This window comes from Amblyomma mixtum, chromosome 8, assembly GCF_055824585.1.
Source record: "Amblyomma mixtum isolate Tamu chromosome 8, ASM5582458v1, whole genome shotgun sequence".
NCBI classification, from domain to species: domain Eukaryota; kingdom Metazoa; phylum Arthropoda; class Arachnida; order Ixodida; family Ixodidae; genus Amblyomma; species Amblyomma mixtum.
Genome location: NC_143019.1, coordinates 66,322,148 through 66,349,573, shown reverse-complemented (window position 1 = coordinate 66,349,573; position 27,426 = coordinate 66,322,148). Strand labels below are relative to the sequence as shown.

Sequence of the window (27,426 nt, the reverse complement as noted above, 5' to 3'; positions counted from 1 at the left end):
ACTGGATGGAACTTGGATATACTTGCAGGACACGAGCTCCTCACACGGAAGATGACGTTATTGATCTGTGAAGGGTTCAATGCACAACTGTGTGGCTTGTATTTTAGAAATACAACGTCCCTGACTGAGTTGAAAGCCTAGAACAACAGCAGGATGCCGCAATGAGAAAAATCGCCAAAAAATCTAAAGGCCAAACTTTTCTTTTGCTTAAGGATAAGAAATTATAATCTTTGTCTTATATGTGTCACAATAAACAAGAAATAAATGAACAGTTCGAATTAATGTTCTAAAGTTCCTTCTTTTGAAGCCATATTACGATTCAGAAATGGCCGTTCATTGATTTGTTGCATTCATCCATATTGATTAGTCCAATGTTTAAGGCAATCCCTCAGGGTGCAGTAGATTTCTAGTAAGAAAATAATTACTCATTAGCATCCACCCAAGTGCAGCCATAAGGCTACAAAAGAAAGCTTACAGCTTTCGCAGTAAATTGGTAGTTGAAAAATTTGTTCTGGTCCGGGGTGCGTACTCGTGACCATCGCCTGTCTGGAGCAGTCGTACAACCACATGAGCAAATCAAGAGTGATTAGCTCAGTTGGTAGAGCAACTACCCCAAACAGGCGGTGATCCCAACTGCGCTCTCCGTACCAGGGCATGATTTTCAACTAGGAAGTTTCTGTGAAATCTGCATAGCTTTTCTTTGTAGCTTTAAGGCTGCGCTTGGGTGGATGCAAATGAGTAATTACTCCCTCATCGCGCATATTCTTTAGGCTCATAGTGCTTTGTATTGTCTCGCTTTGCGATGTGGCAAATTCTTGAGCACTTTACTCGCCCTGCAGTGTGTCCCAAATTTATCGTTAAACGAACAGCCTTGAAAGCCCCAGCGACTGCGAAGCTTGCCGTGTAGCATTCGAACGCTTGCGAAGCATCTACACTATGCAGGCCCCACGGTCGCTCTCATGGCGGAGTACGACGCACTGCCGGGCATCGGCCACGCCTGTGGCCACAACCTGATCGCTGAAGCCTCCGTCGGCGCCGCTCTCGCCGTAATGGAAGCCATGAAAATGACGTCAGCAGCACGTGGCAAGGTGCGTAGCCAGGAGGAGATCCACAGGTGCAAGCATTAAGAGGGCACACATAGTCTGTTCTTCTAAAGGGACACTTGACGGGAGCAGCCTCAGCCTGAAGCTGGCCGGTATGGAAGGTTTAACCATTCTATTTTCAAGAAAGCTTTTTCCTTTTTTCACTAAAAACGAAGAAGCTAGCAGAGGCCATGGATAAGATACAAGTGCCTCCATGACCGGCCGATTTCGCAAGCAAACTGCGGTTTCGTGGCCGCACGATTTCTGGCGCAGATCCAAGAGGCTAGGCTGCACCGCCACTCACACCTTTCTGTACAGACACCAAGAGTTTGAATTGTGTGGCGGGAACATTTTTAAAGGTGCACTGAAGAGGAATCTGAACTTGTCTTTTTGTCGCGGGAACTCGATCTACTCGTTCCGAGCTTTCTCAGAAATTTCGATTTATTGCCCTGTGTGGCCGATTTCCATAATTAAATCGAATTAACGTCCAGCTCCCGCCTTTTTTTTTAATTATCCCGCGTACGGTGGGCGGAGTCGACCAACGCGTGGAGCACCTTTCACCCAGTCCCGTGGCGGCTTGCCGCTCTGCCATCGGCGGAGTAATACGTAGTAGTCCGTAGTAGCAAATAGTCCGCGCGTATTTTTATTTCTGCGGGCTTATTTTGCGGCTATATTATCTGCTAATGAAACTACTTATTCACGGAAACCTAAAAAACAAAATAAAGCGAAAGCAAAGCCTCCACGGAGCTGGTTGAAAGGCACTTCACGCGTTGGTCGACTCCGCCCACCGTACGCGGGAGAATTAAAAAAAATTTCGCTGTGGCTTAGCTTGGTTAAGCCCGGTAATTGCGAAAGCAGTATCCGTACGTACGCCATGGTACAGCTGGTAGTGTAGCTGGTGGTGGTGCTTGTGGTTAGACTTGTGGTCATGCATCGGTTATATAATCCAATCTAATCCAATCCCATGCAATCCAATCTAATCTATTCCAATCCATTCCAATCCACTCCAATCCAATCCACTCCACTCCATTGTAATCAAATCAATTCAAATCAAATCAAATCCAATCCACTTCAATCGAATCCAATCCACTCCTATCCAATCCAATGCAATCCAATGTAATCTAATCTAATCCAATCCAGTCCAGTCCAGTCCAATGCAGTCCAAACCAGTCCAATCCAATCCAATCTAATCTAATCCAATCTAATGCAATCAAGGTGAAATGAAGGTCAGTGGTGGTCACCGCCGCGGCACGATGGTGGTCACCGGCCGCGGCACGGCACCGGCGTGAAAGTGCAAGTAGTATTGCTTTCGCAATAAAAAAAGGCGGGAGCCGGACGTTAATTCGAATTAATTAGGGAAATCGGCCACACAGGGCAATAAGTCGCAGTTTCTAAGAATGCTAGGAACATGTAGATCGAGTTCCCGCGGCAAAAAGACAAGTTCAGAATCCTCTTCAGTGCACCTTTAACTGCAATTTTCTGAGCGATAAATGCCGTCACGGCCGTGGACAACGACCAGGATGAAGTGCCTGTTCTGGTGCATCTGGGCAGCTGGCACCTTTGTCGTGTACGCCACTTACGCTGTGTCTCCCTGTCTCCGTTCTCTGTTTGTAAATGTATTTCTTCTCGTTGCAATACCTTTCCGATGCCAAACACCAACACACCCAGAAAGAGCCATAGAATGAACTGTTAATAAGAATGGAAATTTAATGGAGTGTTTGTTCAATGTTGTTGAAAGCGGAGAACAAGGTCGAGTGGTGCAATCAAAATCACCGAAAAACGTTCGTGGGCAGGAAATGAGAGATCTGATACAGACAGGAGTATGCAGACGAAACAGCTAGGCGACGCGTTCCTCGTGCAGTGACCGTTGATGGAAGATAAAGCTAAGCGTCTTCAAAGCATTTCAACCAAAACCTCGCGCCTGCATCCCCACCAAAGCCAGAGCATGAACTCGTCGTGTCATTCCGCGCGTACTGGTACCATCACCGTGCATGTGCTGTTTGCAATTTACTATTCAACTTTAACTCTGTGAACCAATATATAAAAGCTATGGCTGCATGTTCGCTTAATCGTAACGATGATGCGACACTCCTGGTGCAGCGGCCGCTCCCCCCCCCCCCCCCCCCCCCCCCCCTGGAAAAGTGAAGACGCGGGACAGGCGTTCTGAAGGGCGAAACATGCACAAAGACACTTTCAACCTACTCAAATTTTCTTCTTCCTCGAAAAGCTTTTTCGGAGTGGTGTACAGCAAAATTTAGCAGTGCTAGGCCATACACGATGACGTTAAACTTGCTTTTCCTACATCAGATGAGTCGTACCATCATCGTCACAATTGTGGTCTTGAGCGACCCGCTATCAAAGCAGCTTTCGACTTCGATGACTGCACACGTGTCATGTAGAATATCGTCCTCTCACCAGTCATATGCACATGATTGGCAGTACCGAAGTCTGGGCCTCTCGCCATGCTTATTATAGCTCTTAATTTTAATCATTTAAGCCATCTCAGGAAAAAAAGGATTGAATCATTATTTGCGTTCACCATACATGAACTCGTTTTTAACAGCTGTTCCAATGGCTGCGGCTGCGACACTACGAATATGTGTTTTAGCTTTTTTTTCTCAATTTTTCTTTTCTGTCTGCAGAACTCTTCTTTATTTGTTATTTTATAATCTTAGTTATATGAAGCGCGTCATACCTAGCGACTCGGGCAGGGACACTTTTTATTTTTTTTTAATTTATTTCAGTTTATTTCCCACAACAGGTACAGGGCATGTACGAGGTGTGGCGAGGGTGACGGGATAAAAGCTGCGTCAAGGGCAGTTTGACTGGCCCCGTCTCCCCGAACAACATAGCAGCAAGCAGGACAGTTCGGAAGTACATAAAATGTATATGAAAAAAAATATACGAACAAGATAAGTGCAAAAAACAGTGAGTCAGTGCATTAGTTAAAAAATACAATCAAATCTTACTGTACAGGTTAGTTAATAACGTCGAATAATTTTTTCTTGGTTAGAACCCGCCGCTGCTCATCCGTTAGCTTATATTTGTTTAGTGTACTAGGCAGCCTGTTTCGAAGCATCTGGAGACCGTAGTCAGTACGTGGTCGCGGAACGTGCCAATGTTCATGGTGGCGGGTGAAGCGAGATGACATGTTAATCTGCAGGTTTGCAACGGCTCGTAATGTTGTTGTATTTTTATGTATTTCAGATTTCAAGGATGCCAGCAACTGGCCCTCATAAAGCGTAGAAAGTTTAGTAATCTTGTATTTAAGTAATAGGTCGGAAGTGTGGGCATTATATGGAGAGTTTGAAATGGATCGAACTGCATTTTTTTTGCAATGTAACCAATCTATTTAGTGATTTCTTGGTGCCATTACCCCAAACCAGATGACAATATAATAATAGATGATGTGCAAAATGCGTGTTATAGAACATTAGTTTTTGGGGCTAAGGTAAAAAATGTACTTTTCTCAATATACCTAATGCTTTGTACAGTTTAGTTTGTATGTTTTCGACGTGAAAATCCCATAGCATATCTTCATTAAAGGGCCACTGCCCAGGGTCCGGACATTTTTGAAAAACAAGCCCACTGCATAGATGAGGCATCGAAGATAACCTCTGCAAAATACTAGAGCCATGCGCGCCCGGAAAAGCTGCGAAAATTCAAATCAAAGCCCGCTCGTTCTTTCCTTCAACAAAAACGGCCCGCCCCACTACTCTGAACCCCGTTGACGTCATGGGGGGTTACTTTCGCTAAAGGCACTCCATTGGTGCATCGTTCTGACTGACGGGAGAAGGTTGGGCGTAGCCTTGGCGTCGCGTTGTCTGCACAACGCTTTCCGCAGCGCCTTCTGTTCTGGCTCATGCCTACAAACCCGCATGAAGGAACAAAAAAAAAAAAAACTGCGGAGGGAGCGTGCGGCGACAGCCTTGAACCCTAGCCATAAAAAGTAAAAATATAGTAAAACTGAGGGAGTTGGTTCGCCCCCCCCCCCCCCCCCCCGCGGTGATCACGTCACGAGACGCTCTGCGTGCGCGCTCCCTTCTCAGTTTTTTTTTCTTCTATGCAAGCCCCCAAAACAAGGTTTTAATTAGTAGTGCAGCAGAGCCTTTCCCTCGCTCGCCCACTTGACCGCTCCGCACAGACACCGCTTATCCTTCGTGCATCTTGCGTACGCCTTGACTCCAATGAACGACATGGGCTTCGGAGCGGAGAAAAGACACAAACACACAGAACACAAACACACATGAAGAAAAGCAAACGGGCGGTTGCCGGGTCCGCACTTCGCCGTGTGTTTCGAACAGAACCGACTTCCGCCCCTCCGCTCGTGAAGCGGTGGGGAGGCCTCAAAAAGAAATGAAAAGGTGGCTCGCTAACTGGGAATGACAAACAGATGTATGAAAGGATGCGCTCGCTAACAAGTCTAGGTGGTCGAGCCGATCGCGCCTCTCGATCGTTCAGTGTGCGCTCCCGCAGCCCCCCCCCCCCCCCCCCCCCCCGCCCTCCCCTCGAACAGACCCAGCAGCAAAAACCAAGAAAAGAATTCTATTGAAGGCGGGGCCATGACGCAGCCCTGTGACGCACTCCACAGACACCACACCTCCGGCTTACATCGGAGAACGAAGGGGTGATTTCGCCTTGCCGAGCCTACTCGACGAGGAGCGGGAGAGAAAAATTTCGAGGAGGGAATGGAAGGGGAGGAGGCTCGCTCAAAGAGAGGTAGATAGTGTTTGCGACCATGGGGTGGGCAGGGGCCCTTTAAAAACGACACCCAGGGATTTTGCTGATGAAGAAAATTCTATTTCAGTATTATCGAACTTCAGTGGATTAATGCGAACATTTGTTTGTTTAGCTTGAAAGAGAACTGCTTTTGATTTGGAACAGTTTATTTTTTGGTTATTAGCGCTTGACCATTTACATAGTTTGTCCAAGAATAGGTTGGCGGATTTGACAAGGTCATTTGCATTGCTTCCTGTAAAAAATGTACTGGTGTCGTCGGCGTATATAATTTATGGTGTTATCTAGAGATACGAGGTCATTGATGTAAGCATTGAAAAACAGTGGCCCGAGAATACTCCCCTGAGGTACGCCATGCTTATTTTATTTTTAATTTCATTTCCTATACATATTGCTTGATGTCGATTTGTCAAGTAGCTTTGAACCAAATTAAAAGAAATACCACGAACACCATAGCAAGACAGTTTATTTAGTAATATATTATGATTGATTCTGTCAAACGCCTTGGAGAAAAGTGTTAGTTGCCTCCTTTTAATATTATCTAAAATTAATTCTTTTTGATGAAGTAGAGCTGTCTCAGTAGATCTACCTGTCCGGAAGCCATATTGCGATGATACAATAACAGAGTTAGCATCAAAGAAACTAGTGAGTCTTATAAAAATGATTTTCTCGAGTGGTTTTGAAAATACTGGTAATATTTATATTGGCCTATAATTTCCTAACTTATCTTTTTCTCCACATTTGTACACTACTGTCACTTTAGCAGTCTTTAGATTCTATGGAAATACACCGGTATACAAAACTAGGTTGTAAATATGGGTTAGGTATGGGGCAATAAGGTCAATGACAAAGCTAACCGGCTGCATTTTTATTCCATCTATATCCTAGCATTTGCTTCTCTTCAAAGCATGGAATAAATTCAGGACTTCACACTCGTCAGTAGGATTCAAAAAGACGGAATGTTCTAATGGGGCTGATAGATATCGCTGGGCGTCGGTGTTGTAAGGACTCTCGACTAATGAGAGAAAATAATCATTGAATTTTTCTGCTAGAACTTTTTCCTCGTACTGTTGGCCATCTATTTTTAATTCCAAAGGTTTTGTCTGATGCCTGGAAGGTAGAATTGAACTCTGTTTCTTCCATACTTGTCTAGAATCCGTAATTCCGTCAAAGAGATGTGCATAATAGTCGCGTTTTGCATGCTTCAAACACTTATTTAACAAGTTTCGGTATTTTCTAAAATCTTTTAGAACTTCAGGGTCACGACTCTCAACAAAATTGGGATACATCCTTGTTTTAGCCTTTATCATTTTTAGTAATTTAGTAGTCATCCAGGGCTTTCGTGCACGTTTGGGTTTCTTCACTACTTTATTGGTCGCACCTTATGTTCGCTGACCCTAACACGGCCTTTAAGGTGTAACAGTCAAATTGCTGTCAGGCAAGAATAGACACCTTTAGCATGCCGTCTACCGTGTTAGCGTTACCGGTACCGCAGTACCACGAGTCCACGCGCAGCCAATACGCGTGCGCAAATCGCCTTGACGGCGACAGATGGCGCCAGGTACCCGGCTGCTGTACCCGCTTTATAGGCTGCAGGTACCCGGCTGCCTAAAAAGCGCGAAGGCTTGCAAACCGCCATCACCGCTATGCTCTGAAGATGCTGACCACAGATGCGGCACTTGCAGCCTGGGGCACCTACCTCGAACGCAAGCACGAAATGCAAGCCATGGTGCAGCGTAAGATTGCCGAGGCAGATCGGCAGACGCTCGGAGAAATTAAGTCTGCTGGTAAAAATGCAGCAGCTAAATTTTGGTCGTACGTAGCGTCTATGGACGACAGAACACCAGACCCTCTGATCAGAGATGAAGCAACGGGAAAGACGGGCGACCTCCACCGCGTACTGACAGACCACATGAGGCAACTGTACGCAACTGACGGCATGCCATACGTCTTCGAAGGCGTGGAAACACCCGCACGACCTCCGGACGACAGACAGTGGTCGGTTTCGAGTGGAGCGATCGACAGAGCCATTGGCAAAATCAGCGCGCGTACAGCCTGCGGTTTGGATGGCATCCCCGCTGGCCTCGTCAAGTGTCTCGGAGCACAGTCAAGATACCAAATGGCAAATATCTTCGGTGGCATACTGGAAGGTGAACCGATACCAGCAGACTGGCTTCGTGCACGAGTGACACTGATTCCCAAGAGAGGTGGGGACAGCGGCTTTCTGCGGGACTACCGGCCTCTGACAGTGACAAGCGTAATGTACAGAGTATTTACGCAGGTGTTAAAAGTGTGGATGAGTGGCTGGGCGGAGCAAAATGGGCATCTGACGGAGCTCCAAAATGGTTTTCGTCGAGACCGGCGGCTGGAAGATAATATTTTTTTCCTCACCCAGTGTATTGAGGTTGCAAGAAGGGAAGCTCGTGGGCTGACCTGCTGTTTTATGGACGTCGCGAAGGCGTATGACAGCGTACCGCATGAGCCTCTAATGCAACGCTTAGAGTCATTGGAAATGCCCTCCGCCTGGATCGACGTGCTTCGTCGCCTCTATGCACGCTGCACAGTGGTGGCCACAGTGTGCGGCGTCAGCTCGGAGCCAGTGGTCGTACAGAAGGGGTTGAGGCAGGGCTGCCCGTTGTCCCCTCTTTTGTATATGTTGTACGCTGCAGGGGCGGAGCTCAAGCTGTTGGATGCGCAGTTGGGGTTCACTCTAAGCTACATCAGCGGTGGTGTAAAGGACTGATGGATATTGCCAGGCCTAGTCTTCGCCGATGATGTGGTATTAATGGCAGAGACAAATGCGGAGCTCCAGGCCCTCATCAACATATGCGCTGAAACCATGGCACCACTTGGCCTGAGCTTCAACTCAAAGAAGTCGGCGGTGCTGTGTTTTTCAGCGCCGCTGGCCGCCGAGCAGCCGGTCCACTTACCTAACGGGGACGTCCTCGAGATGGCAACAGAATACCGTTACCTCGGCATTAGGTTCAGCACGCAGCCAGCATATGCAGCAAGACATGAGGAGCACTTGAAGCAAGCTTCGCAGCGAGCGGGAAACATACTGCGAAGGCGGTGCCTATGGGGCTGCAATCGGTTTGTTATGGTCCGCGAGCTGTGGAAAGCAGTGCATGTGCCCGCATTGTCATTTGCGAACGCAGTTATCTGCGTGACATCGCCCACAAGGGAATGGCTTGAGCGTGGTCAACGAGCGGTGGGACGCCTGGCGCCGGGGTGCCATGGGCGGGTGGCTAATGAGGCTGTGCAGGGAGACCTCGGTTGGTCTACCTTCGAGGCTCGCGAGGCAAGAAGCAAAATAGCCTACGACGGCAGGCTGCGCCTGATGCACAAAAACAGGTGGGCGCGCAGAGTCTTTGACTATGTAAGTCAAAACTGCCTGCGGACCACATGGGTGAAACGGCTCCAACACCTTCGTCGCAAGTTCGGCTTCTTCAGAAATGAAGTACAAGCCGACAGCGCGAGGAAATGGGCCAAAGCAGTTGATGCCCAAGTGCGTGCGCAGGAGCGAGAGGCGTGGAGGACTGCCATGGAGGGGAAGTCGACGCTGGAAGTGTACCGGGCAGCCAAGCAGGACATCTGCGTCGAGAGCTTCTACGACAACAGTGTAGGCAGCCGCCTGTTGTTTGAGGCACGCGCGGGCGCCATGCCAACGCTTGTGTATCGCAAGCGCTTCGACAATACGGTCGAATGCACCCAGTGCAGAGCCTGCGGAGAGCACGACGAAACAACGGAGCACATCGTCCTACTCTGCGAGAAGCTGCCAACGCCACCGCACGAGGGCGCTACGCTTCCGCAGGCGTTGGGTTTCCGTTCTGCGAACGAGGGCTGCACGGCGGATGCGGCAAACCAGGCGGCGGTTGCAGCGACGAAGCGCCGATTGACAGAGTGGTGGACGCTGGTGCGACACTAGAACAGTACTGTTTCGTCGGTATTTGCGTGTGTGTTTGCCGCTTCGCGTTTGATAGTGGTGTTTTTATGTGTGTGTATATCGAGCCGGGGCACCTTTGGTAGGCGCCCACCCGTTACAAAGGGAAGGCTACATCATCATCATCATCATCATCTGTGATCTCGCCCGCAGCGTCGGAACCAATCAGCGCGCGCTCACCGCCGGTGGCCGGGCTCCCGGTACTCCGGTAACGGTAGCGGTAACACGGTACAGGGTATGCTAAAGGTGTCTAATAACAACGGTGTGGGATAGAACCACGGAGGGGTGATGTATTCTCGGGCGGTGTTTTCCCTTTCTAACCTATTAAAGGAGAGAGCCTGCTGTTCAGCAGCGCAGTTGAAGTCTAACGCGGTGCCATTAAACTCGCCTCTTGGGGCCCTGTCTCAAGCCATTAGCTCTCGCAGCTTGTCGTGTTGGGCACCCCGGCCGAAGAGAACTACGGCGGCAAGGAGCTGCTCCTGCAGAAGGGGGCTTTCAGCGACGTTGACGCCGCCTTGATTGCGCACCCGACGCATCGGGACTCGCTCCGAGTGGTCCTCAACGCTGCTCAACAGGTTCGTGACAAGACGAGGAGTGTCTCGTTGTGCGCTCTTGTGTTCTCCACCCGGCAGGGTAGCGCATTCTCTGTCTGGCACAGCTTTTGGCGGTGTCAAGGAGACGGGTGTCCCCTCACGCACACCAATGTATCGGGATCTGTTTCTCGCGCATCTCCATAACTGTCGAGTATTTCAGGGAAGCCCGGTAGCGATTAAAAAAAAAGAAGAAGAGGCCCTTTGTGGCATGAACCATATTGGTAACGTCAGTGGTGGCGGACAGCAGAAAACAGGCGAACCACGTCAACTAGTTCGCTGCTTAGCTGGTCTAATGATCAACTTTTTACAGCGAGAAGCTGTTTGAGGGAGCTCACCCGGAAGTTCGGTCTCGCCACAGTCACGCTCGCCCCGCCACGAAGGCACGAAGACATGCGAGCCTTCTGGGGAGGGAATTCACTTTGCCGGCCGCGTTGGCAGCCGCGTCGGCAGATTCGTCCGCCTTTCGGCGTCACTGCTTAAAAGGGTCAAGGTTCCAGCATGAATAAAGGCGCATCTAGTGAATGCATGGGTTTCATAAATAAAATAAAAGGAGTAAAGTCAGGAAAAGGAAAATAAAAATAGAAATAAGAAAATAAAAATAAAAATAAGATGTTAAAATAAAGGTAAAAACAATGAAATTAAGGAAAGTAGCAAAAAAAATAAATAAGAAACAAAATATGAAAAATAAAAAAGTAAATAAAACAAACAGTGGCCAGGAAACGCTTTCGCCTTGCAACACTTTAGAGAGCCAAAGTGCCCCCTGAATTTTTTTTAGTAGTGACGCCGAAACGAGGACACATCTGCCGACACGGCTGCTAACGACAGTATGAGGCATTAAAGGCTTTCGCCTTAAAATTAACCGAGAAGCAGACGACACAAAACGGCTGTCGCGGGCACTCTCTTTAAAAAGGGCCCAACAGGGCCAGCGAGCCGCACCGAGCGGCGACGAGGGAGCAAGACTCGATCGCAGCGCCACTAGTTCGCGCGACCGCCACTTGGGACAGCTCTCCGGGCAGAGCTGTGAAACTGAGTTTGTTCTAGTAACGTTGGCCTTCACAGCGTTGCTAGCCCTAGCGTTGCACATGATGTAGCGTTGGTAGCGTTCCCTCGCGGTACAAAGGAAAATTTAATGATGTATGAATCACTCTAAAGCTCTTTAAATCCAAATCTTGCACACTATAAAATGTTTATAAAGGTGTACTAAGTGCATTAAAAAATTCAACAAACCTCGTTTGTTGAATTGGACACGCAATGCACTTGGTGGAGCGACAGACAAATGAAAAGTGCACCGGCGATTGGCTCACGTGACCCGTTCTTTGTAGACCGCCCAAGAAGACCATGAGGTGGCGCCGATGCGATGATAAAGCACGGAATATATCCCGATAACCCAATGAAGCTGGAGGCGTGACGAGGGTGGGATTTTGTCTTGCTACCATTAGTTCACTCATCTGAGGGCGTCGCCAGAACTCGGGAAGATTCCGAGTTTCAGCAAACTCGGGCCTTCCAGCATAGCGCCCCATGTCAGATATTCGCGCCTCGCTCGCGCCGGCGCCGGAAGTCGCCGCTGGTTTGCGGTCGGTGTAACCAATCAGAGAACGCAGTTCTCTCGGCATCCGGTACGCCCCTTCGCGCCGTTTGCTTCGCCGAGCCTAGCTAAACGCAGTAGCAGCGACAGGTCATCGAGTTACATATGTTTTCCGACGCTTGTCGCAGTGTGGCGCTGGGCGCGTAGGCGCTGTGGCTTTAAGGCGCTGCGCTGGTGCGCCTCGGATGTGTCCATGGAGATGGGCCTATACCCCCCCGGAGAATGTGGGGCTCATTGCTCTAAGTGCGCCTGTTCACTTGGGCAGCAAACTAACGCGGTCACCATGTCAACGCCGTGTTAGATTTAGCAGTAGTGTTGCAGCTGTGCTACATACGCGTAATAAAAACTATTGTTAGTCGTTTAAACCTAACGCGCTGAATTTAGTGCGGGTCAGTGTTTGTTCGTCTCTCCTATACGAAATCCTTATGTGCAGAAATGCAGCGGGTCCCGGCCGGCTCTGGGAAACCGTGGCTTTTATGTAGGCTCGAACAGCAGCAGGAACTTCACCGCGAGGACGGCTTTTCGCTACATTTTTCGTTATATGCAACAGCTCAGGCTATATAATTTTTAAATATTACACAGGTGGGCACCTAGTTAGAATAGGGCAGCTGTAACCTGCGGCTGGCAACAACCGTATGAGGGGGGAGGGAGGGGAGGTGGGCAGAGTTATGAAGCGCGATTACGCGCGCTGGTGTTGCGCAACGAATTTTGGCTATCCCATTTGTACAGTCGGCGTGAAAAGTCTCTGACCTCGCTTCCAAGTTCCGAACCGTGGCGCGCTGCATGAGGGCACCACCAAACGATGCACTCCTGGTGTTGAGCTCGGCTCAGTAAGACGGGCAGAGACCTTCGATTCCGGCTTTGCGGGGGGCAACTTACTGTGCGGACTGCTCGTGCCCCCATCCGCCACCAGTTTCGGGTCAGTGTAGTTTCGGCTCTGTTCTGGTGCACCGCCAGTGGTAGGGGATGGGTGTGACCACGACCCATCCTCTGGGGATTCGAGCCCCATGGGCGTGGAAGCGACTCCAAGGCAAATGTGAGGGAATAAATGCAGTGGGAATAAAACCAAGCGTGGCAGGAGAGTTCGGCGATAGTGCTTACGAAGAAGGCAGCCTGGTCTGAAGAAGGCTGAACATCTTCCGCCGCAGGACGTCATTAGTTTGTTTGGTTTCCAGCGTTGTCCTGTGCACTTCTCCTGATAGGGGAGAATGGTTGATTGGAAGCCCGGGTGGACCTCCTGGAGGTGTTAGGTCATGGTGCCGAGGGCCGGTGGACCGATAGGCTGACGACCTAAATCTCTGATGATAGGATCACATCATACATACTTCCGGTGTCTGAAAAACTGCGAAAGCCACACGTATGAGTCGGAAGAACCGATGACCTGGTCTGCGGTTGAAACGGGCTGTGGAACCAGGCGTCGTAGAGGGGCCCCAGGCAGGTAACCCCGTGATAGGTTCTCCTGTATGCGGTGGTCGGAGCCCATTGCGTTTGGTGGGTGATCGGGCATCTCGTGAGCCGGGGCCGCACCATTGGGCCATCTTGACGCTCTCTTTGTCCTTGCCAGACAGGCCAGTAATGGAGTCAAGACATATTCGAAGGATTAGAGCAAAAAAAAAAAACAAAAAAATCTTGCTGTCCGCATTCCCGCCCAAACTCCCACAACCCATATCCTTACAACAATTTCACCCCGTCCTTATAGCCAATCCTTATCCCCTACTTCCTAGGCGAGATAAGGGGAGTCTCCCTGAGCCCCAACCCCGACTTTAGGCCGCTACAGTAGATTTTCTCTTTTGATTTCTTTACACCTTCGGGTGCTAAAAGACTTATCGCCTTTGGGCCTCATCTTTTGTATTATTATTGAATTAAGCCTGTTGTGCTCGTGCGAGCGGTGGAGACAGGGCACTGTTGTTTTCATTTATTTTTATCTTGCCCATTCTAACCAATGTACGCCCTTGGAAAAACCGTTGAAGAAAGCTCATTTAAACTTGAGAGGTCGCTCGGGAAGAGCAACCTGGGTCGCAACCGATGGCAGCACCTGCCATAGAATGGCTCCGGCGCATCGCTTGACCGCTGCACCACTGTGCCAGGAGGGGTAGGAAAACTTCCAGGGGCCTATGAATGTAGAGAACGACCAGTTGCGCATATATGGACATTAACGCTTTATCGCTGTCCGAACAACTGCCATCCGCGAGCACATTGGATCTGAACACCGGAACCATAAACCGAACTGCTAGCGCACCTAATTCGCATTTGGCCGAACTAGCCAAATCGTCAATCGTTTTTTGATAACTTCAAAAATCATACGCTAAACTAACCACAAGCCACGAATCGGTATCTGCAACCAGGCGCCTAACTTTAATGGCGCTAGCTGTTTTTTTTTTCCCCTTCGTTGCACATTGTGAAGTCCTTTCCATGTCTTGTGTTCGCATCGGCGAGAGACGACTAGGTATCTGCAGCGCCACGTGGTTGAGTTCCGAAACTCCGAAAATCCGAAACTCCGAAAATCAGGACTATTGCCTTGGTTTTTCTCAAAACCCAGCACTCCGAAAATCCGAAACTCCGAAAATCCGATCGGATTTTCGGAGTTTCGGACTTTTGGAGTTTAGGAAAAAAAAATGGCGGCATCAAAATGGAAGTTTCATCGAATTGAGAGAGGAAGGGATATTCAGAAAAAAATAATAAGAGTTACAAAGTCTACTGATATAGTGGGATGCAGCTAAAGAACGAAGCCGCAGATGCCCTTCAAAGGAGGCCCTCAAGCCAAGGGCATCGACTGATAATCAAGACACGGCGGTTAATCCGATTGAGCCGTAGTACTACCATCCCCTGCGATGTCACTCTAGCAGGTCCGAAAGGCTCGGTTAACGAGAAGAGGGGGAGAATCGGATGGCGTAATTGGCTAGAGGGGCTCCTTTCAGTGGCATTTGGCTCTTTGTTCTTGACCGGTATCCGACCATAGTACTTAGTAAGCATAATTCCCCTGTTTTTTGATGTCCGCCTCCACTGGAATTAGCAGATGTCGCCAAGGCCTCCATTACATTCATTCAATCCTCAAAACGTCTGTGTTTCAAAATTGCACGCGGGCTTCGCAGAAAAAACCAGACTCATAAGGTGTTGAAAATAACATTCAGAATAGAACTTCAACGCATTATTAATCTATTTCTTGCAGACGGTCGACTTAGCACTGTTAAAGCTGTGCGCTTCGACCAACTAACTCACTGTGCAATACTTCTAGATTTGTCATCGGTGAAAGTTAATACAGTTACAGTGCAACGTAGTTACGTATTAAATGTATAAACAAAATCGTTGATCAAATCGTGAGCTTTCTATGATGTATTTGATGTACACACATTATGGGCATGTAAATAAAGCCTTTGTCATGATATACAGCCCGAGTTTGTTTCTAGGGCATGTAGTTGGGCTATATATGCGGACTTTTGCAACGCAAAAAATGCACCGTAAGACACTTCTTTGGCTTAACTCACTCGCTTATTCGCGCTAACATGTGATGCAGAGATGGCAAACGACCATCTTGCTTTTTCAATACCAAGTTTGGGTGATATGCTTGTCTGATTCGGTCAGTATCAGTTATGCGAAAACTTCTTGTCTTGAGTCGTCGACGCTGCAGTGGACGCGTATTTCTAATTAGTTCTGATCAAATCAAGCAAACACATCGTACAAACGTGCTACTGAAAAATCAAGACTGTCGTATGCCGCCTCCGCTTCAAATTCCAGCGCGAATAAGCGAGTGGTTTGAGCGAGATAAATATTTTGCGCTGCTTTTTGAGCATTGCAAGAGCCAGTGAAACTCGTGGAAGTTCCAAACTTCGGAGGAGTGACGGTAGGGTAGTTCCTCTCACCGTCGGACGAATTGAGCGCCGCTGATACAAAATAATATATACTGCGTTACCTAGAAGCAAACTCAGTGGGCAGCATACTTGTGGCAAAGGCTGCACTTGCATGTACGTGGTGCGGGCACATAATACACGTACGGGATACATGTACAGCCTTTGTAAAAAGTTTGTAGCCCAGGGGGTTTGCTTCTGAAGCACGCTGTCTGGTTCGTAATGCATCTTCAGCGCTCCTAATTTGCTGAAGGCAAGATTTCTGGTCCTACCTCCTCCAATGGGTAGGACTACCACGAATGTTACAGGAGTCCCACTGCGAGGCTTAGAAGCAAACCCCCTGGGCTCTAAACTTTTGACAAAGACTGTACTATCGGGTGCCTGGGCTCGAAACCTAAGGGGGGCTTGCTCTCTATAGTACATGAAGTCCATCTTTAACGTAGAGATATGAGGCGATTTCTATGATGTAGTAGCGTCACTATGTATCTAATGGCAAATCGTTATGCAGTGGTCGGCATGATGCCGCTATACCGAGTACCTATAATAATATTAAAAAATCTTGTGAATTCCTGGTGACAGTCTCGCCATTCGTGCGGTATGGGAATAACAAACGCAGCGCCTCGTTGTTCCTTTCTCAATCGAGAAGCTCGACTGACCGGTCATTTGGCTCCATCTCAGATCACCGTGCACTACAAGGGCAGGGCGACGCACGCCGCCGCCTCCCCCTGGGAAGGGGTGAACGCCATGGACGCTGCCGTGGCCTCCTACGTCAACGTGTCGCTGCTTCGGCAGCAGACGAAGCCCGAGAGCCGGATACACGGTCTGTATACGGCAGGTTGCTGGAGTGTGTCTCACATCCAGCGCAGCGCTGGTAGACGCTGCAGCTGGCGTCGGGTTGTTCGAAGTCGTTGTGATTGGTTATCACAGAGGTTGGCCTCTAGCCAAATCACGATGACGAAAAAATTATCAGATCTCACCTCACTATTTTAGCACATTAATCAGCAAAAGCTGATTGGCATTAGCGGCCGAGAGGTCTTGGTTTGGTTTGGTTTATGGGGTTTAACGTCCCAAAGCGACTAATACCCGTGCCACACGGACAGACTTAATGCCATTAAGTGCTTACTGCCTTAAGTTTTAATGGCATTCATGCGGTGCCACACGCATCAATTTAATGGCATTAGCCTTACTGCCATTCGCGACCTACTGAGTTCGCCACAACTCATTCGCCCGTGCAACGTGTACTCTCGTTCCCATTCCACACGCAGAAAAGCATGCAGCTTTGTTAGTAACAACTTCCTAACCAGTAGGAAATGGTTAATTCTTAACTTTTAGTCAGATGAGGCATCTATACCGCATTTTCGATGCGAAGAGCGCCATTTTAAACAGCCTTATTGACAGGTACTCTCGAGTTATGTGCTGACATGCGAGTTTATGCCTACTTTTTCGACTTGTAAAGCAGGAACAGCCGTATTTTCTGGAAAATCGTTTTTACATTACATTTGAACAACATTCCCGATATACTGTGCTCATTAAGAATGTTTATATTCAGATGAAACTTTTAACTACATTGCAAGCGTTATCGCCATCGTCACTTCCGATAATGGCATTAAATGTGGACGTGTAGCACCAACTCCGGAAGTAATGGCATTAACAAACTTAAGGCCTTAAGCATTTACTGCCATTTCTTGTGCGCGTGTGGCACGGGTATTAGGCTATGAGAGACGCCGTAGTGGAGGGCTCCGGAAATTTCGACCACTTGGGGTTCTTTAACGTGCACTGACATCGCACAGTACACGGGCCTCTAGAATTTCTTCTCCAAAGAAATTCAAACGCCACAGCCGGGATCGAACCCGCGTCTTTCGGGTCAGCAGCCGAGCGCCATAACCACTGAGCCACCGGGGCGGGGCCTCTCACAGCCTATAGTTTTGGCGTCTATGCGCTCACGTGCACACTCGGCCGACTTCCACTCACGGTCTTCGGTTCGATCGCGTTCCCGGCACACTTCACGTGCTGCACGAAGCAAATAGTTTAATTCCCAGCTGTATTACTCGCAGTTCTAATCCTCTGTTGGTTTTGAGGAAACGGAAGACGCATAACTGGCTCACTGGGTTAGTGGACGCCCCAGTCGCGCTGTTAGTCCAGCCAAAAACTGAGACAGTTATTCGCCTTTCCTTTCCCCACAGCTACCGAAGGGTTTAGAGTTCGTTGGTTTTTAGGAAAGCTAAGGCCCATTGGCAATATCCCTCAAGAAAAAAGTATACAACAGCTGTATCTTACCGATACTCACCTATGGGGCAGAAACGTGGAGGCTAACAAAGAGGGTTCAGCTTAAGTTAAGGACAACGCAGGCAGCGAGCTATGGAAAGGAAAATGATAGGTATAACGTTAAGAGATCGGAAGAGGGCTGAGTGGGTGAGGGAACAAACGCGGGTTAATGATATCCTAGTTGAAATCAAGAGGAAGAAATGGGCTTGGGCAGGGCAGGGCGCGGCTGGCGCTTGGTCTTCGTCGTCCTCCTAACAATGTGTGCTGTGGACGGGACGGCTCCACTCCGCCGACAGCGCGAAACTCTCAGTTAGATAGTAGAGCTAACGCTCTAAAATATATGAGCTACCTATTGCAAATTATGAAAATCATTTTAAAGTGGGAGCATGAGGCCAGGAAGAGAGTTCCAAATTTTATAGCGCGCGAAAAAATCTATTTGAATAAGTAATTGCTATGACTGAAAGTACAATGTTTAGTTCGTGGTGACATTTTAAAAATGATGGCTTAAAAAGTTTGCAATACTTGCCAAATGTCTCAAATCGCGATCAGTTAACTTGTGCAGTAACTTCAAACTTTCTATACGATGATGTGAGTAAGGTTGAGTGAGATCCATCAGGCAGAAGACAAATCGAAAAATCTCTATCATAGTCGTGAAATATAGAACGGATAGCTTTTTTTTTTTCAAACGATTGCAGTTTGCTTACATCCGCAAGCATACGAGACTTCCATAGGACACAGCCGTAATTTTAGGACTGGGCGGACCAAGCCTTTTTATGCAACTTGTTAGAACAACGCGCAAAGTGGTGCGCAATTATCCGAGCCTTAAAATCTTTTGCTGTCATAGTTTTAATCCGAACTTCCTCCTTAGCTTCCTTGAAAAACTCAGCATTGTTCGGATGACCGCTACGCGTTTGGACCGGCATATCCTTGCAGTACAACACGACAGTTGCAATATTTCTGTTGTAATCCAGGTAACCCAGGGAAGATGAGCATTTCTATAGTTTTTAGTGACAGGGAAATTTTTGAATGTAATTTTGTAAGCAATAAATTATGCTTTTGCTGCCGGGCAAACATCGATACACGCAGAAAAAGCCACAAAATCTATTTTTATTACGAACGAAATTTGAATAGAGTTGGCCTCGTGGTCTATTTACTCGGTGCTATTCTGAGCATGAGACAAGTTTGACGCCGGCACACATTTTTTATTTATTAGTACCTCAAAGACCCGCTAGGGGCATTACATGCGAGGGTAGTGTAGAAAAATTCTGCTAATGAAGAAAGCTACTAGGCGGCAGTGTGACCACACGACCTGGGACTGATTATGCATCTGCACTGCATGTAAGTGTCATCCACCGTGTGGTGGTGGTAGTGATTTGTTTCAAAATAAAAAAAAGTGAAGCAAAAGAGTGCTGCCGGCCGCGGCAATTGCTATCTAATATCTTAAGCCCCCGAGCTGCAGCCGGCGGAAATGAAAGGGAAAGGGAGAGGATAGTGAGGAGAAGTATAGAGGGGAGATACAAGTCCTGTTTTGCCAAATGACCATATTGGAACGGGGAGAGAAGAAAGACATTAACAGTTAAACAATCAACAAAAAAAACTGGTGGGTGAGCAAGACTGTTTTGTTGGGCTTTAGTACGAGTAAAGCCGGACTGGACTGTACTTATGAGTTTAGTGATTGGTAAATTGGTTTTTGAGCAAAGGAAATGGCGCAGTATCTGTTTCACATAACTCCGCGGACACCTGAACCGCGCCGTAAGGGAAGGGAGGAAGGTGGGAGAGAAAGAGGTGCCGTAGTGGAGCTCTCCGGAATAATTTCGACCACCTGGGGATCTCTAACGTGCACTGACATCTCACAGCACACGTGCGCCTCTTGCGTTTCGCCTCCATCGAAACGCGGCCGCCGCGGTCGGGTTCGAACCCGGGTACTCCGGCTCGGTAGACGAGCGCCTTACCACTGAGCTACCGCGGCGGTCCAAGGGTTTAGTGAAGAACATTAAATACCTAATTTATACCACCGCAACCCAGGAAAATGTTTACAATCGCTTACAGGAGCCTTGCTCGCTCTTGATAACTTAAATGCTGAACGCACCCATCGCAATCATCCGCCGCAGGCATCATCACGGAATCGGGAAGCTATCCCAACATCATTCCCGGCTCGAGCAAGGTCGTGTACGGCGTAAGAGCGCGGACAGTTGTCGAGCTCAACGAGTTGATCTCCAGGGCCGAGGGCTGCTGCACCGCCGCGGCTCAGGCCACGGGGTGCAGCGTGACGATGGAGAAGAACCTTATGTACAAGGACGTGGTCCACAACGTGGCCTTGGTGAAGGCCTACAGGAAGCACGGACAAGCCTTGGGTACGTACTACACAATTATGCAAAAAACAGCGCGAACAAACGCTTTCCGTCCTTCTTCCTTGTTTCCTTGTATCCGTCCTTTTGTGCTTGTTTTCCGTCCTTGCATTCTACTGACATTTTGTACAAACACCCCGACCAGTTGACCAGGGAAATCACCGGGGCGTATAATACGGCAAAGAAAGCAAGACTGTGTGTCAGCAAATCATCCCTGCTCCTGCGTGACTGTGAGGTTGCATATCTGGATATCACTTAGTAGCACGTGTGTTCTGGTTTTGATGTTTTTTGTTTTCTGTTTGCCTTTCTAAGCGTGTTTCCTGTCATTAAACTTTAGTTGAGAGTCAGCGCTTGTTCCTGTGCATTCTTCCTTTCGTCCCCGTTTGTTCGCGCTGTTTTTTTGCATAATGTATCACCAACTCGCCCGCTTATCTATCCTGTTGTACTACAAAACTTCTCTGCCTGTGCCTACGCTAGAAAAAAGGCCGAGAAGGTCGAATTCCTAAAGCACTAGCGTTGAAGGGGTACAGACAAAAATTTTTTTGTGTGTCCTTTTTTTTTTTGCCTTGAAAGAGTGCTACGGGCCTCGACAGATACAACTCAAGAACTAAGCGGATTATCCCCGTCAAAGGACCCCCTTACAGCCAATGACGTCTGCCGATACTCGTGACCTTGCTAGTGTGACAATGCAGGGAGTGGACTATCCCCGACAATGTACAATGCAGGGAGGGGTGTATCCCTTCCTATGCCACTCCCTGCATTGTTACGCTTCCAGGGTCAGGAGTATCGGCGTGACCCTGGTAGCGTGACAATGCAGGGAGGGGACTATCCCCAACCATGGGGGGGAGGGGTGTATCCCCTTTCATCTACCACTCCCTGCATTGTTACGCTTACAGGGTCATGAGCATCGGCGTGACCCTGGTAGCGTTACAATGCAGGGAGTGGACTATCCCTGGCAGTGCAGGGAGGGGTGTAACCCCTTCCTCTGCCACTCCCTGCATTGTTACCCTTACAGGGTCACAAGTATCGGCGTGACCCTGCTAGCGTGACAATGCAGGGAGGGGACTATCCCCAACCATGGGGGGAGGGGTGTATCCCCTTTCATCTGTCACTCCCTGCATTGTCACGCTACCAGGGCCACGAGCATCGGCAGACGCCATTGGCTGGAAGGGGGGGGGTCCTTTGACGAGGATAATCCGCTTCGTTCTTGAGTTGTATCCGACTATAACAATCATGAAAAGTGAGCCGAAAGCGCCAGGGCGTAACGTGAACAATTAATTACAGTCGACTTTGTACCGGCGGCTTCGGGGCTGGTCGGCGCCAGCGCTGAAGCGCACGTTGGCGTCACGTCGACCGTCCAACTTGCCAACCTGGACTAGCACATTTCTGATGACGTAGGCGTCGACCGTAAGATCTGGTTGTTCCTGTAAACAACAACTCGGTTCGGTGACGTCCCGATATTTGGGGCAAGCGCACAATGACGTCACTAGACTAGAATGGAAATACCGAGCGGCTCCTGGGACAACATTCATAATTATACTAAATTATGTTCCGCTGTACGCCTGCGACTAACTTTCTGGAAGGCATCATCCTTACGGCCTTCGAACAAATCATGTTTTTTTTTTGCGTTAGAACTTTTGTGACTATACTCCTTTAACAAGGGTAACAAAGAGAGCAGGTGAAGCCTCAGCAGGCTGACCAGCGTTTCGACGAGAAAAGACGAAGGCAGTCCCCCCCCCCCCCCCTTACAAAAAAAGTTTTAGACAGTCTATAGGGTGTCATAGACTTCTGTCTATAAAGTCTATAGACTGTCTATAGACAAAAGTCTATAGGCAGTACAAATGCCATAGACAGATTCATGGCCATACACTTTTAGTAGACTTTTGTCTATAGCTGGTCTATAGACTATGAATAGACAAAAAACAATATCTGTAGGAATACAATAGAGACCATGCATAAGAAGTCTATAGACTGTCTATAGACCATTTTTATAAGGGCCTTGCCGAAATGGTCGGCGGACGGAGTCCCCCATTCCCCTTTGTTAAAGTTTGTGGCGCCAGAACTTAGTTTTCCCTCGTGGAGAAATGCCTGTCACTTCTTTGTCGGTAATAGCTGTATGGGGGGCATCTTTTTCTCGTTGTTGGTAGCTACGGTTAGTCTAACAGAAAGCGCAGCGTCGCCACAGCACCGCCACTTGAGGCGTCACATTGTGCATAAAGGTCGCAGATAACACGTATGCACGACGGTATACATCAAGTGGTAGCCATCGCCAATAGCTGGTGCGGGCGCAAATCAAGATTGGTCGAGAGGGAATAACCGACTTCTGTGCGCTTGGACGAAAATGATGCGGGTATCGCTATCATTGCGGGCTTGAGGTCACGCCTGTTCTCCGCCAGGTAGTTACGTGCAGTGACCGAACGCTCCGCGTGTGCTATACCTTGGACGATGAACAGCTGGACGCCCCCACTCCAGCTGTTTTGTGCTTTGTGCCGTGCGCGTGTGTTTGTACTGTGTTCTACCAGACCTTCACGCGCGTGCGACCTGTATATATTTATATTTATCATGTATATATGTAAATAGATTTATTGTCAGTGTACTCCTCCCCCGGTACTTTCTACTATCCCCTCCCCTCTTTCTTTTCACTTCTACACACTGCCTGCTATCCTTTATTTCCGCTGCCCCAGCTCAGGTGCTTCCAGTCGCGATAGCAGATACCGGGGTAGAAAAAAATTCTTTTACCTTCCATATTAAATGCAAATAAAAGCCACTACTACTACTACTACTTCACCCGTTGTGTGTGAAGGGGCGGGCGGAGGCATTCTTTCGTTCGATAGATTAGTTGAAACAAACAAGGCAGATGATTATTTCGCCGTAACTATCTGCGATCTCTTAACTCTCCTACGCCCCGTCGAAAAAAAATTTCGATCGAATTTCGAATTTCGAGAAGCTTTGAACTTCTAACATTTGGCCGTTACTGGCCGCCGCGCAGCAGACACATAAAAAAACGTACAATTAGTCGTTAATTAGGATGAGCGAATCAGGATTATATCGGAACGTGCTAAAGCAATAAAACCCATGAGCACAAATTCAGACAGATATAATAAATCAGGAAGAAAATTCAGAATAATTTTTGGCTACTCATTCTGCAGTATGGCCATTGAAATCGTTGGTTGCTTTGGCAGCAGGGTTAGCTTCTGCAGCGAGTGTTCGTACCGCACCTCGTACCGCCACGCCTCTAGCAGCGAAAATTTGATTTGGCCTGAATAGATATTGATATCTTATAAGATAAGGTTAGTGCAACAATGAGTAGATTTTAATACTTTGCCAGCGTAGGAAAACTACCCTCATCTGTGCAGCCTGTACCTTTCTTAGTACACCATCATTATGCGTTCTGTGCTGAAAAATACTACAGGAGGGATTCCTAATGATGTCGAGGATTCGATGTCAGCCTTTTTGGTCGAGGACGCATGCACATGAAGATGAAAGGGAAAAACCGACCGCAGAAGAAATGTTTTGACTTTTCCGCTACCACACGGGAGCTGAAAGTTCCCCCTTTATCTTCATTCATTCTTAAAATTCGCAATTCCCATTCTCACGTATCAGTTCCTAATAAGTTATCTTTGATGTCGCTGTATAGGAATAACGCTGCTAATATTACTTCTGAACGGTGAAATATTCCATACACCCGGAGTTTAGACAGCCAACGCTGACAAATTCCTAAGTTTTATTTATAATATTCGTAGCACCTTATTCTTTTTCCTCGCATAACATTTCCTAATGTGTTATTTTTATTATCAGAACGATCAGGACTTAAAGAGAAGCTGAAACGGTTTTTTGAGAATTCGAGGTTATTCGAGAATTCGAATCTATCAAGCTTCTAGATAAACCACGCAAAGTAGTTTTGCACTAGCATTTAAAATGGTGACATAATCGTCGATCAAAACCGCAACGATGTGTAGGCTTTTCCTCACTACGTTGGAGGAGTGCGAGGAAACTCGGCAGTGATGTCATTGTTGCCGAAATTTCAGATGTCCGCTGCTTACGCCTGCATGCTGCTGTGCGTCGTCAGATGGCGCCAAATAATGCATTGTGAGCTTCACCTTCGATGGCGTCGGTTTTCTTCCATGGAATAATCGTTTATTCGCTGGAAACGTAGTACCGTCATACGTGACGTCATTATCGGGGCCTCTGCCAGTCGCTGTGCACTTCAGAGAAGCCTGAACGCCGACGACGACTTTATTCGGCGATTACGCCACCATTTCGAATGCTAGAGCATAACGATTTCGCAGGCTTTACCTGCACATATCGCACATTCGGCAACCTTAAAATCATCGAATTCTAAAACCGCTTCAGTTGCCTTTTAAGCGGGGTGTCTGTTCTTTCCATTACTGCTTGGGGACCTGAAATTGCTGAGCTAATAGGTTGTGGCTCGTTGTTCCCGCCCTCATGGCGACGCAGGGGTCGAGTTCAGCGACGCCGACCTGTCAAGCATGGAGCCCTGCGGAGCTTCCACGGATGTGGGCAACGTGTCGTACGAAGTGCCCACCATCCACCCCACGTTCTTCATTCGGGCCGATGGCGGCAACCACACTCCGGCGTTCGCCGAGGCCTCCAACTCGGCCGAGGCACAGCCGCCGACCTTACGCGCCGCCAAGCTACTGGCCCTCACGACACTCGACCTGTTCACCGATCCGGCATTACTGTCTCAAGTGAAGGCGGAGTTTTCCGAGTGGAAGGCACGCACGCGTGCTGACGAGGAGAACAAAGTTCTTTGAACGAACAGACGCACATATACCCGCACATATACCTTCTTGGCATTCACCACCATACCTTGGCCAATTCCCCCGCGTGGGTATGTGCCATTTTCATGTGGAGAAGAAGAAGAAGAACGGACGCAGACATCGTGAGGTGCTTCCGTGGGCAGTTGTGGAGTATTTCTCGGCGATCGAGTGAAAGCTCGAAGACTGAGTTCAATCTTAATCACAGTTAGCGGGAACACAGGAGCGCGTGCTCTCGCTAACTATCAGCGCACCCTAACGCGGACGAGAGGAACAAGCGTGTGTCTGACACGCGCTTCGCCCTTTACCGCCTGCTAAATATTTTTGTGCTTGTTCCATGGTTGGTTGCACTGCCATGGCTACTCTAACAGTCTATGCAATATAAAGCTCTTGTCAGACATATGCAGCTCAACGCATCTGCTTTTGATTCATGTTGTGCGGCTCGTGTTACATCGTCAGCTTCCATATCCTTGGAAGGTTAGAGGAACTCTTGCTTTGACTGCTCCGGAGCTTATAGGACTTCCATGGATGGAGTATGAACGGATGCTAAGACAGTCCTCTTTGAAACCGGTTGGTGGCAAGCGCCATTATACCCGGTATTTTTTTCCCTTCACACTTCTGTAAAGATTCTAAGATTTACTTGTTTGATCTAAAAATTCATCTTTTTTTCTTTTATCAACTATTAACTTTTATGCCATAGCAGTTTTGAATCCTGAACTTGCATCTTTACGTCACTGCGTTGCTTTTCAGCCAGCAGTATTCCTGTCGGGCTTTACTAAAGTCTTCCACAGATGCATTCATGCCACAAGAGCGACACTACGCGGCTTAGAAGCTAACCCTTGGGCGGAAAAATTTTGGCAAAGTCTTTACAGTATTGACACCGCGCTTACCAAGGACGAATTCGTCCCTGTGCTTGTCTCGTATATTGAATGAAAGTCGGCTGTCAAGCGCAGTGTTGTACAACAAACAAGTTGAAAACTTTGGCGAAAACGGCTAAGAATATTGTTTACTCCCCTCAAGCCCTGTATCCGAACGAACGCCAATAGGAGCGCCCCGCCGCGGTGGCTAAGTGGTTACGGCGCTCGGCTGCTGACCCGAAAGACGCGGGTTCGATCCCGGCTGCGGCGGCCGAATTTCGATGAAGGTGAAATTCTAGAGGCCCGTGTGCTGTGCGATGTCAGTGCACGTTAAAGAACCCCAGGTGGTCGAAATTTCCGGAGTCCTTCACTACGGCGTTCCTCATAGCCTGAGTTGCTTCGGGACATTAAACCACAATAAACCAAACCGAATCAATAGGAGCTGTTTGAAGGTGGTAAGCTAAATGGCATGCCGCAAGAATTGACCCTTTCTGTGGCGAAGTTTTGGAGGCACCCTTGGACGAGATGGGCATGAAAGATTCACGCTATAGTAGGATACAACTTAAAAAAAAACAGCAGTTGCTAACAATGGGCCGCGGTTCGCGGCGTCCTGTATTACTCCGCTGGGCAATCGCAACTGTGAACGAAATCAGCTTTTTAATGTTTGACTATATCAAACAATCGATGTATAAAAATTTTAGAGCTCATAATTTTTTTCTTGTCATAAGCTTGTTGTTTACGTAACAAGAAGCGTTTAAGCAGCGGACTACTTTTTCGTCGTGGAGGAATTATGCGCGCGGAGGCTGAATGTGGGCGGAGCTTCACTGCAGACTTAAGTTGTATCCGACTATAGAAGCTATCATCTCATCTTTCTTGAGCAAAGTGTTTAGAGGCTTCGTGGAATAAAATTTTGCACAGAACGGCATGTTAGAAAGCGACTGTGTGGCATTAAGTGCTGAAACTTGCGGAATAAGGTGATCCAGAAGAAAGCTAAAACTCGAAGGCAAATGAAGTGGCAAGTATAGTAGAAGAACAAAAGCAAAGCAACTGTATGGAAGCATTTCTTGAATTTTGCTCTAAGCAATGATGACTTCTGTGTTGTCATGTATGCCCACTCATTTAATTTTCAAGCCACCAGCTTTAGCTCAGCACCATCCAATGGTCGCTGACGTCGGTAGAGAGGAGACCTTCGTGATGTGCAAGTCGGACGTACTCTAGCAATGAGTATTGGTTTGTGCTTTTATTCAGGCGGTCAAACATCACCCACTGTCTCCTAGAAACCCGGCGCAGGCGGCGAATTCAGGAACGCTACTAGGCTCCAGGAAGGCAACCCCCGGAATACAGCTGGACACGTCTACAAGAAAAAAAAAACGCCCTGACCTCGATAATGGCTGCA

General features: G+C 48.2%; 1 protein-coding gene across 1 annotated transcript in view; it reads left to right on the top strand.

Moving 5' to 3' along the window:
• The window catches only part of LOC149332797 (xaa-Arg dipeptidase-like), a 33,088-nt gene extending 6,714 nt beyond the window's left edge, over positions 1 to 26,374 (top strand). The window contains exons 2-6 of the mRNA XM_089558384.1: positions 943 to 1,088; positions 10,185 to 10,334; positions 16,461 to 16,602; positions 20,159 to 20,401; positions 24,854 to 26,374. Coding sequence (XP_089414510.1) covers positions 943 to 1,088; positions 10,185 to 10,334; positions 16,461 to 16,602; positions 20,159 to 20,401; positions 24,854 to 25,170 — 998 coding nt within the window. The 3' untranslated portion in view covers positions 25,171 to 26,374. The remainder of the gene's footprint in view (positions 1 to 942; positions 1,089 to 10,184; positions 10,335 to 16,460; positions 16,603 to 20,158; positions 20,402 to 24,853) is intronic.
• The last annotated feature ends 1,052 nt before the right edge of the window (positions 26,375 to 27,426 follow it).